We start from the raw sequence: 11,707 nt of genomic DNA on the forward strand, positions 1-11,707 counted from the left end.
AAAATGGAAATATCTGTTCGTGTGTGGTATTTCACGACGTTCAGCGGTTACTCGTTAATCTCGCGATGTCTTCTTCATAAAAAATATAAGATTTCTATTACAATCGTCGCCTGATCACCACTAGACCTTAATCTGGTATGTACCGACTGTTGGAAGTGGCGGGCGACATAATGCTGATTGTTCCTTCGATTCGAGCCTATCTCGAACTAGGCTAAGAAGGCACCGAACGGAATAAAACTGACTAAAGACGAAAGATGATGGGAAACAAAAGAAATCTGCGTTTTACAGCACACAAATAGAATGCATTTCGATACTTTACACATCCACTATCAAAATGTGTATTTGTATTTGAATTTTTCACACGTAACCAATATGTCTCATAAAAATGATTTATTTGCTTTTATAGATTTTCCTGGCATCAATCCAATAACCGTGCAAGAGGCCCAATCAATTGACGCGGGTGCAAATTTAAACTATAACGAACTTTCACAGGCAATACATCCCATACTAGGTACACCATTCTTGCATTTGCACCCTTGCAAGTCGCAAGAACTTTTACAATTTACGAGTAAAAGGTAAGTAAAAGGTATTTAATCCTGCAGATTAATCATACCAGTGAGTAAGCAGTATCATCGATGTAATGCTTGTATTTTATTTTAGTAAAAACAAACTGGTCAGCTGGCTCAGTGTCATTGCTCCTTCTGCGTTCCTTAAATTACAAAACGAATATTACAATTTAACCGTGTAAGTGCTATTTAACGCAAGTACCATAATGTAGAAAATAAAGTTTATAATACTGTAATTAACTGAAATCTGTCTTTAGAATAAAGTTCGGTTTTTGTGGTTGACTTCACTGTAGTTTTTGATCTTTAATTGGACAAACAATGAAGTATTTGAGAGAACCACCTGCGACTTACCGCCACTGCGCAGATGACATGCGCGAAGAAGCATCAAAGATTCGGCTTAAGCAGCGGCTAACAATTGGTCGACTTGACGGGTTAACTTCGCGGGAGCCAATCATGTCATGTAGCTCATACGTTCACTCGGTTTTCCCCTCCATTCTTCTACCCCACCACCCGCGCGCTTTTCGAATTCTCAGATCGAATTGTACATTCTTCGTAGTGGCACAGTCCTAGCAGTGTCATTCCACGGTATACATGAAAACGTGTTACAACCTACAATCAGTGGGTTCGGCGTATGCGCACGTAATTTTTCTGCTCGCTGACGCTGTTACGCGCCTATATTCGTTTATCCGGTAAACACCTACGATCATCAATTCGTGTCTCTCATTCTTTTCGTCTCCACCGGAATCAGTGCATGCTTATTGTGCACACGGAGTGTCCCTTTTTGAACAAAGGAACGAACACTACCGGAGGTAAGTCAGATGAATTTTACTATATCTCGATATCGCGCGATCATCTTACGTCGAACCGATTATAAACAGAATAAACATTTTAATCGACGTCGTAGTGTTTGATCTCAAATCCAACGTCGAGTCATGTCATGAATTATGCAATAAACGACTTGTCGCCACGCGTTGTCTAAACAGCATTTCTATTATCTGCTATTACCCATCAAAGCTGTGCGTAATTTATGCAGAGATGCTGATCATTTATCAACGAGCATTAAAGTAATCTACATCGATGCGGATTTAGATAGATTGTTGGATAGGGCGAAAGTGGTGCTGTCAATAAAATATTTTAGCAATTTTTAAATTTATCCTATGATGGAATTCCAAAAACAAAGAGAAAAATCGTGAATCACTGGTAATATCATCGGTGGCTTGTGGTTATAAAAAACCGGATTCTAACATTCGGATTCCCATTCTTCAAGCTAATTTTAATAGAATTAAAATTTCCGTTGATTGAACCATAAAACTTCTAACAAGGTAGAAAATTAAGTATAATACCGTCATGTTCCAAAGGAAAACGAAATATACATATTTGTTTAATCCGAATTTTCTCCGAGCTGTTGAGCAACTAATGTGGTCTTACGCTGTATCGAATTGGAACTAATAATAAGTTCGCTAATTCCGACGATGACATGTAGAGCATTTGTTGCACTACTTTGTTATAGTAAAGAAGCACGTTCGACGGAGAAATCGTTTAACGCTGAGAAAATACAAAACGTTTGAGCGGGGAACTGGCGCGCATGTGCAGAAGAACGATCGCTAGCTTTTACGCGGGAGACTTATTGTTAGCCGCGGCGCATTAACGTTTGTCTAAAAACGAGAAACAAGTTGAAACGAGGAGATGTTACTCGATATAACTTGAAAATTCGGTAAGAATAATATAGGTACAAGTCATTGAAAAACGAAGGGAAAATTGTTCAACGAGTTGACTGCTTTTCGTCGTTAACCTCTGGACAGGCGATCTTCGTAAGGTACCGTCGATCTCTTGATTATTTCAGATAAGATGTTTTGTTGTTTTCTTGTTCTTTTTTTTTTATTTCTTCCAACAACTACTTATATGGGGATAGTCGTCGAAACACAACAAGTGAGTACGGGAAATAAGCGGGAAATTTGATTTCTATGATTCAGACGATTGAGATCGACGAGCCTTCCGACTTGTTTTCGCGATTGGCACGCAGCGGACACGTAAATTGGCCTTTGAAAGTATAGCACGGTAATGCTCATTCATTTATACTGCATAAAATACCCCCGCGACCACGAATTACCGGCAATTTAATGAACTATTATAGAACCGACCGCATGACGCAATCGGTCGATGATACACAAGCGGATGATGGGATCGAAACGTGGGCGGAAGCTGTTTGAACTGTTCGAATCGTCTTTTGTGGGCGATCCACATCGTTTCCCGATCGATGGGACTCTAGCTCGATCATCGATTCGTTTCGCAGATCGACAGGCGTGTCTCGAGCGAGCTTCATTCGAATAGGTTGACAATACTCGATGAATATTCAAATCCGTTACCTTGAGAGTAGGCTACGATGAGAAATCGTGATCCTTACGTTATTTTTGTACGACGAATCTTGGCTGTCTTTCTTCCTGTACCGTGACGGTTAGTATTGTTTTTATCGAGCAGCTTTTGCCAACTCGTATGTAATTTCAGCTTGATGTGATACATGTTTCAAATAATTTGTTGCATGGTAAGTTTGCTCCAACCGACTAATTTGTTTCCGTGATACATGATCCGCGAAAATCACTAATTTGCGCTACAACGTGCCACGAGCTACGAGTACATTGCTCGGAAACTTCAGTTCTCGCGAAGTTCAAAGGTCGTCTATGGAGATGCTTTATGATCGCGTAACGAATCCGCGTTACGTAGACGCATTCTCGTGAATGAATAATTGTTTAACCCACGGTCTCTCTCTTTCTCTCTCGCACTCAGTTCCTATTTCGTTCTCTCTTCCCTTCTTCTCCTTCTTGTTCTTCGAGAAACGATGTTGCCGAGCCGGTTGAGAGATATACAGAAGTAAACGTTTTATGTAGCTGCGTGATCGTTTCACTTAACGAAGGTCAGCGATGAAACGGCGGAACTCTGGTGAATAAAATTTGTCGCACTTTTAGAAATTCGATACGAATCGTTGGCCTACTTTAAAGATTTCAAATAAGCAGATTGTACTACCATCTTAGGAGAGAGCAACTCGAGTTACTCTATTTGGTTTGCGACTGCACTCGGTCTTCAGAATAATTAATCTTAAGGATCTATTGGAGGATCCCGGCATCCCGGAGGATCCATCTGGTCACTGCTAACGTGACGGTGAGAACCTGCGCTCGGGCACCGTGACAACGTTTGGTTCTGACAAGCAACATTTTAAAAATAAATTGTTTCGCAACCGAGCCTTGGACTCGGAAATACCTTCGTTCGGTTTTCGAACGGTCTGGCCTTACGTAAATTATTACAATAACGGCAGTACGGAGGAGGGACCGAGGCCGAGGGATAGCATCGCGTCCGCTCGTTTTGTTTCTTCGGTGAGCAACGGCTAGTAAAGGGAGGAGGAAGGAAGTTGTAATACTTTGAAGTGTTTCTCGTCGGTTCCGTACGGTTCTGTTCGGTACAGTTCGGTACGGTTCGGTACGGTTCGGTACGATTTGTTGCGGTGCGGTGGCAGGAAGGGTAGAGGTGGGTCAAGTTTGTAATTGATTTCGTTCGGGTCATGCGCTGAATTATATTAAAGAATGGAACAGCCCGGAGATCACCGCGAACTCTTCGGGTCCGAGTGGACGCGGAATGGTTACGTTCAAAATCCACGCAAAGCCTATTCGATTAGTTTATTTATTATTAGTTGAAAAAAAGCTTGAGACTCGCGCGTTAAAATTGTTTCGCTGCTGAATAATACTGCAGTAATTGGTCCACAGGTCGCACGTGGAACAGCACCGATCTACCAACAGATGATGGTGTTTAAACGTGGGCCATGTCATCAAGACGCGCTCGGTTCTCCGAACAAAATTATATTTGATCGAGAAAATGGTCAGTTAGTGGCATAATTCGGGAAGTTAACTGGAACTGTTGCAACATTACGAGGAATTGTTGGAACCAAAATTCGTCACGTGAAGTAACTTGATCCGGTCTCGACTTAATTAAAAGTATTACACATTAACGCTTGGATAGTTCGGATAAAATCTTAACGACCGGAAACTCGGGTGAAGAATTGTCTCTGTCATTTTGTAAAAATCGTTCGTTGAAAGTGCTAAAGGGGTTAAATGCCGAATGTTAAACGGATGAAAGCAATCGGGGCAACTGGGGGCGAGGAAATGGGTCGCTTTTAGGACTGTGAGCCGCGTCGAGAGGAAGAAAGCCTTCGAAAATTTTCCGTAGAGCGTTATTCGGCATAGTGGTGGGCGAACGTCGAGAGGCGGAAGATGGCAGGCAACCCTCTTTACGCTACGCCTCAGCGTCGCAAAAATGGATGCAGTATTCTATTCGGTTGTACAGAAAAATTGTTCAAACAGCAAGAACTCGATTATATCGTGAAACATATACAACCGATATTCCGTAACGAATAGTGTAGCTGGAATAAGTAGAATAAGCAGAAGAAAATTCATTGATGTCGGGGTTGCCAACAGGCTACTATGCCGCTAATCGCAGTCGCGCGGAAGTGTATCATGCTTGACTGGGGTTCAGTCAAGTACACACGTACCCGACTAATTATCAAAGTCATTTCTCCCTCTAGTTGCGTCACTTTCGATCGGGTACACGCGTACCCGATTAATTCATTTATTTTCTCACCGTGGAAAGCTGTCGTACTTGGCCACGCATTAGCTTCGTAACTCGCTTTTGAATCCGGTCCTTGGATCACGAGTTTTTCCAAATGTTGGAATCAGCTCGTAGATAGGCATCGAGTTCCTTGTTTCCCGAAAACTTGTACAATCGAGCGACTTTCATGATTTTCCCCCAGATCGAATGACGATGGAAAGAAAACATGTTCTGGCATGGTAGGATCACAAGAGGGAAAAGTTTTGTCCACTGTGGTTAAAGACCATCGTGGATAGGGAAAGAGTGGAGGAGACACTCTAGGACGCGATTTGGACGCCACTGGGACCGCCATTTGGACGCCACTGGGACGTTGGAGGAAGAGGAATTTAGTTCAAGTCGGAAGGAAGGGATCTGGTGTGTATCAGAGGAAGGGCACCGGTGATCCTCTCCCATGTAAGCGTAGATAGAGAGCAAGGTGAGAGACGGCAAGAGACAGCGAGAGAGATATCGAACCGACCGTCGAACAATAGATCCGTAAACCGGTGCTCCCGATGGGGTCGTGGATCGTAGATCGTGGATCGTGGGTCGGCCATCGCGTATTTGTAGCGTATCTGACGATGATAGGCCGTCACGGCAGGAAGAGATCGTCGCTGGGGGATCGCCATAGCTAATCGTACCACCCAAGGTGGCACAGATTAAGAGCTCCATCAGCACACATCCTCTCCTCGCCGAGCAGACCGACGAACCACCGTCAAACCACGGTTGAACCACCGTCGAAAGCTGATTCGCGTGTATCCAGCCTTATCCTCTCGTCGACGAACGACAATCGTATCGTTCGCTTGCCGAGTTGTCTCCCGATCGATCCTTTTCTTCGACTCCTCCGGCCTCTGCCTGCTCCTCTCCCCCTCCTCTTCTCTTGCTCTCTCCCCCTAGAGGCTAGAGATCTAGAGTCCTCTTGTCGGTAACAGTAAGCTACCAGTAACACTGGAGGAGGCTTCCGGCGGTGCGAGCCGCTGTTCCTCGCGATTCGCCAGATCGATCGGCTGAAACGTTTGCAAGTGGTGTTCCTCGCGCCGTAATCGCTGCAATTGTCGCAATCGATGTTGTGCCGTGTTCGCGCGAGTCTGAGTTCGGGGTCTCCGACATGGGAGAAAGAACGGTTTGCATTCGATCTTGGCAGTAACTAAGACACCGCGGTTAGCGTCAGTAGACTCTCTTCAGAAGAGAGCTAGATTCCGGAAAATTTGTAAAACCGGGCGTTGAGTGCAAACCGAAACCGGTAGTCAACCGGAAGTTCACCGGAAGCTTAACGGAAAACGGTAGAAACGGCAAGTGAGCGTCCCTCTGATCGAGGACTTCGAGGTGTGACTCGTAATCGGAAGCTCTCTTCTGTCCTGCTGCTTCACGCATTTTGATCGTCGCTCTTTTACTTTCTCGGTCCAGCATCTTCTTTTCATAGGAGAACGGGAAGAACCGAGGCGAAGGGGAAAAGGAAGGGCAACCGTTTCGGAGGTTTTCGTTCCCCGACTCCATCGGGGACGCAACGCGCACCAGCCGCTTCCGGCTGACCGGAAGTGACGTTCCATACTCTATGCGAACGGGCGACCGTTGTCTTTCGTCGTGACACGATAATTACGCCAGGCAAGCCTAGCCCAGCAGAGGACCCGGCCCCGTCATGGAAGTCTCCACCGAACTGTACGTAACACCTACCACCTTGTTTCTTCAATGCACTTCTCGATGGTTGCTTCTCGTGTCTTGAAACGATTCAATTTTCTCTGTTATTCTTGATCCATTTTGATCAATGATCCATGACGAATATTTTTGTTCGCACGGTACCGCACAAATCTCGATTAACTTTAATCATCTGTTAAGGCATTAATACCGATACCTACATGAGCACTATTCTTTGATCCCTATACATTGTTTGTGAAGGCTAAACGAGACTGGTATCAATTAAAATTATTCGATAGAACGATGTTTCAGAAGTTGCTTCGAAAATTTTCGAACTCTCCGTCACTAGTGTAAGGGTTCAAAGTTGCTGCTATACTATTTATATTTTCGATGAAACATTGTTAGACCTGTTGAATCGAATCGAACCGTATCGAATTGAATTAGAGGTACGAAGAGTCAGTGTCAAATGTCTCGACCGATTATTTAACTCGATTAGATTAGAAGGTTGTTGGTGAACGCGAGCGCGACCAAGCGGCTAAGATGAAGAGGAACGTGCGCGGGAACGTAATAACAGAATTGGCCGAAGTCATTGTCAATCATCGTGCTTTCATACGCCAGCGTAGCCTTCAGCGCGTATTCTTTTACAAAACAATCCCAGAGCTTTGCAATTTCAGATTCTTTTGCATAATTTGTTATTTTTATCGGATGTTCAAAACGATTTCCTATTTTTGACGGATAGGTATCTGTCGAGTTTTAAAGCCGAACAGAAGAAAGTAATTGAGTCGGGCGGAATATGTTATAAATTGGTGCAACACGATGTCAAAGCTGCCATTGCGGCCGTTCAAGTCCCTGGCTCGGAAGATGCGTTCGTGATGCATCGGTGTGCTAGTGCACGCTGCCAGACGCATTCCACCGATCACACGAAAATAGGAATTCCAACTATTCTAAAAATATTCTTAATGCGCGAATTTTTTAATATTCCACAACAGAGGAAGAAACTTTTATAATTGAATCGCGTTAGAATGCAAGAACAGTTGCAACAATGAAATCAACATCAGTTATAGTAGTTTTTTTTTAAACGCGTCACGATTGTGGTCTACATTTTTTTCTAACAGTCGTGTTATTCGTGATACCGTGTCTGGTTATTAGTTTCACCGACGGAATTGGCTGTGTTGCAAGCGTCGCCTCGTTGACACCGTTAACGGATTAACTGTTGCAATTAACCCTTTTGTCGGTAAAAACATTTATCCTTTTGTCGGAGTATTTTCATTCCTGGAGATGTTGTCAGCATTATTGTAAACATTGTTACGCAACGCGACAATATGCGAGACCATTCGCATGCAAATTTGATTAATGCAAAACGATTCCGATTACGAATAGTGCAGACAAATACAGAGCAGATCGTTCGATTCTACCTGCTTCGATCTCTCCTGCTGTCTTGGTATTCTTACATGCTTTTCGGTTGCAGAACGCCGTTATCAGGTACCGACACACAATGCAAAATCGCGGAGCGTACCTCGTACTACCCTCAAGAGCCGAACAAAAGGCCGAAGACCAGACAGGAGAAGATCCGATCGTGCCTGCAGCACAATTCTTTAACAATTTTGACGGTCGGCGGAGTGGTCGGCGGAGTTATCCTCGGCATCATCCTGAGATCCACAAGGACGGAAGGATGGAAACCGCGCGAGATTATGTACATCAACTATATCGGAGATCTATTTCTGAGGATGCTGAAAAGTCTGATACTGCCGCTGATCATCTCCAGCTTGGTGTCCGCCATTGGGTCTCTGGACCTCTCACTTAGCGGCAGAATCGGTTATCGAGCGGTTACATATTATATGGTGACCACTATCAGCGCTGTTGTCTTAGGTCGGTTGTTTAGGTCGATTCGTCGTTTGATTCTATTTGATTGATCCGCTCAATTCTCCTTCTTGCAGGCATCATTCTAGTGATTACCATTCAGCCGGGTGTGGGAAATAACCCACACGTGAAAACGAAATCACCCCCGCAGAATGTTTCCACTATCGACACACTGATGGATCTGGTCAGAAACATGTTTCCACCAAATTTGGTGGAGGCTTGCATTTCTCAACACCGAACCGAAATGCAGAAACCGGACAACAGCACTTCGGGTAATGATCAAAGACGTTAAATTATACTGTAATATATTGTGCTATAGCATGCTATTACACACTATTGTTCTTTTTGTTCCGAACAGTCAACATGGACGATTGGGAGCCGGTACAGAAGAGCGTCTCCGGAACAAATATCATGGGTCTGGTTGTCTTTGCCACGGTTTTAGGTATTACTTTGGGGAAGATGGAGGAGACAGGAAAACCGCTGCTCTATTTCTTTGAATCCTTGTCGGGCGCGATGATGTTGATTACTCACTGGGTCATTTGGTAAATTCACATTTGATGAATGTGCTGCAGAGCATGTTGCATGTCCGTGTTCTTTTAGCTACTCCTTTCAACCGGCAAACAAGACGAGTGGTACCGGTTGTTGAAGTTACATTCTAACGAGACTTTCAAAATCTAACAAACAAAGTTTCAATGCTAACCCGTTAAAGAGGGTTGGATCTCCGAGTATCAAGTATCTCTAAGCTTCAATAACGTGTATATCTGGCTTTGATTGCTAAAAAAATGATGTTGTTCCCTCGACGAAACGAAAAAAATAACAATAAGTCGAACAGTTAAATTTATACCGTCTTCCAGGTTGTCGCCCGTTGGTGTGCTATTCCTGGTAGCCGCGAAAATCACCGAGATGCAATCCCTGGACGAAGTGGTTGCTCAATTGGGCATGTACTTCTTGACCGTGTTGATTGGCCTGTTCATACATGGTTTCATAGTTCTGCCTATTCTGTATTTTGTAATCACAAGGAGAAATCCATACGTTTACATATCGAATTTGGCGCAAGCACTGGTCACTGCTTTCGGCACGTCGTCGAGCTCTGCCACTCTGCCTGTCGCCATCAACTGCTTGGAAGAGCGGAACCACGTTGATCCACGGGTCACCAGGTTTGTTTTACCCATAGGTGCCACCATTAATATGGATGGCACGGCCCTCTATGAAGCTGTGGCCGCGATTTTCATCGCTCAAGTGCGTCAAGTCAGCCTTACCTTTGGACAGTTAGTGGCTGTTAGGTGAGAGAGACAAGCGTCTTAAATTCAAACCAATAAAAATCTAATAAAAACTGATCGGATACCTCTGATGTTAGTATAACAGCGACTGCGGCAAGTATCGGAGCAGCTGGAATCCCGCAAGCAGGTCTGGTGACCATGGTGATGGTACTGGACACGGTTCGTCTGCCAGCTGATGATGTGTTCCTGGTGATTGCAGTCGATTGGTTGCTGTAAGTTGATTCTGCTTTTGGTTGCTCGAAATTCGAAATTGATTCTATTTACTATTCTGCTGGTTACTTAAATCTTTGATTAATTTATTAATTCGCAGAGATCGTTGTAGAACAACAGTAAACGTGGTAGGCGATTCCCTGGGGGCAGGTATAGTGAATTACCTGAGCAAAAACGAACTGGCCACCCTGCCTCATAATACACATTCTCAAAACGGTGGAGATCGTCATACCTCGACGTCCATATGAAATTAGCATCGGTAACAGATAATTCGTCTTGTCGAGACATTTCTTTCGACTTCGACACCGCACATTCCTGCACAAAGAAGTTTATCGAACACGTACACGAAACTCGGGACACCAAAATGGTTCTGTCATGGCAGAAACGGTGGCAAAAATATTGTACCTTGAAATGAAATCGATCCACCATCGAGCAAACAACAACCCTTTCGCGCAATACTTCTAGGCGCGATTAGTAGTGTTTTAGATTTAATCTCGTTCGGTTAAAGTACAAAATGATCCAACGGTCTGATCATGTTTTAATGGTCGTTTTCAGCTACCGGCTTGAATTAGAAGACTCTGGGAGTTTCACAGTGGTTACTGATTTTCATTCAGTACACATTCCGAGAACACCGCGAAATCAAGTGCCAAATATGCCAAACGTAATCTCGTCTATGTTTTTTTTTTCAAATCGGGTCCTTTTTTACTGACTTGGTAATTGTTTCGCGAAACTATCAAACATGCGACCGAATCTAAATATCGTTAGCAACGTTCGTCTCTGCTTGACGAAGCTTCCTAGGAAAATTCTGTACACTTAAAAGCGATCCAATAGATTAGTATGAACGCCCAAGTTACTGCCCAAATGTTTCAATTTCTTCTGATATCTGTTGTTAATTGTTACATAGTCACTTCCGAATTTAACTGTTTCCCGGTCACATTCTTAAGGAGTTTAATCATATGAAGTAACAGAAATTTTCCGATCGATGGCTAACATAGAAAATTCAATGACCTACGTTAAACAACTTTTTCTGTTCAAGTCGCTATGTAAGACACATTTTCATTTGAAAACTTAAACGGCCAAGCAATAAATTAGTAACAGTATTAGTACCAACGATAATTACATACGATACGCAACACACACACACACGCGCGCGCGCGCGCACGCGCGCACGCACGCACACAGAGAAAGAGAAATGCATACACTTGCTATATTAAGCGTTGTCTTCCATTACTATACGAACTATATATTTATTACAACTTATTGTTAGCTGGAAGATGAAATAGTTGAACAAGCGTGAAATGAATTGTTATTACTTTCCGAAGTCGTGAAAGCAATAATACAAATCCGTTATGAATGTGTTCAATTTTCCATAGTTAGCATTATTTGCAGAGATACGCAGAAAAGAACTCGTTGAATACTGATAGGAACCGTAGAACCAGTGATCACAGATGTTATGGTATTTAATCTCTTACTACAGTACCTTACCGACGTACTATTTAGATGAAAAGTGTTCACCGAATCTATGAA

General features: G+C 43.5%; 3 protein-coding genes across 20 annotated transcripts in view; 2 read left to right on the forward strand and 1 right to left on the reverse strand.

The window, feature by feature from the left end:
* Window positions 1–848, forward strand: part of Atg10 (Autophagy-related 10) — a 4,308-nt gene extending 3,460 nt beyond the window's left edge. For all 6 annotated transcript variants that reach the window (XM_078191301.1, XM_078191300.1, XM_078191296.1 and 3 more), the window contains 2 exons: window positions 407–575; window positions 661–848. In XM_078191301.1, the coding sequence (XP_078047427.1) occupies window positions 407–575; window positions 661–748 (257 nt within the window). In that variant the 3' untranslated portion in view covers window positions 749–848. The remainder of the gene's footprint in view (window positions 1–406; window positions 576–660) is intronic.
* The window catches only part of Ssdp (Sequence-specific single-stranded DNA-binding protein), a 25,989-nt gene extending 22,266 nt beyond the window's left edge, over window positions 1–3,723 (reverse strand). For 3 of the 4 annotated variants that reach the window (XM_078191283.1, XM_078191282.1, XM_078191285.1), the window contains exons 1-2: window positions 3,588–3,723; window positions 2,971–3,500 (exon numbers count right to left, since the gene is read on the reverse strand). In XM_078191283.1, coding sequence (XP_078047409.1) covers window positions 2,971–3,086 — 116 coding nt within the window. In that variant the 5' untranslated portion in view covers window positions 3,087–3,500; window positions 3,588–3,723. The remainder of the gene's footprint in view (window positions 1–2,970; window positions 3,501–3,587) is intronic. The other variant, XM_078191286.1, reaches the window with a different exon arrangement.
* On the forward strand, window positions 950–11,280 carry LOC144475399 (excitatory amino acid transporter 1). Of its 10 annotated transcripts, none has more exons than XM_078191273.1 (9): window positions 950–1,375; window positions 5,362–5,612; window positions 6,603–6,854; window positions 8,299–8,699; window positions 8,768–8,962; window positions 9,049–9,232; window positions 9,545–9,973; window positions 10,048–10,182; window positions 10,281–11,280. In XM_078191273.1, exons 3-9 carry the CDS (start codon window positions 6,835–6,837, stop codon window positions 10,426–10,428), a joined length of 1,512 nt encoding a protein of 503 aa, XP_078047399.1. In that variant the 5' UTR covers window positions 950–1,375; window positions 5,362–5,612; window positions 6,603–6,834; the 3' UTR covers window positions 10,429–11,280. The 10 variants fall into 10 exon arrangements, with proteins under 10 accessions (XP_078047399.1, XP_078047397.1, XP_078047401.1 ...); XM_078191271.1 differs by having other exon boundaries at window positions 6,619–6,854; XM_078191275.1 differs by having other exon boundaries at window positions 5,362–5,573.
* The last annotated feature ends 427 nt before the right edge of the window (window positions 11,281–11,707 follow it).

This window comes from Augochlora pura, chromosome 9, assembly GCF_028453695.1.
Source record: "Augochlora pura isolate Apur16 chromosome 9, APUR_v2.2.1, whole genome shotgun sequence".
In the NCBI taxonomy this organism is placed as follows: Eukaryota; Metazoa; Arthropoda; class Insecta; order Hymenoptera; family Halictidae; genus Augochlora; species Augochlora pura.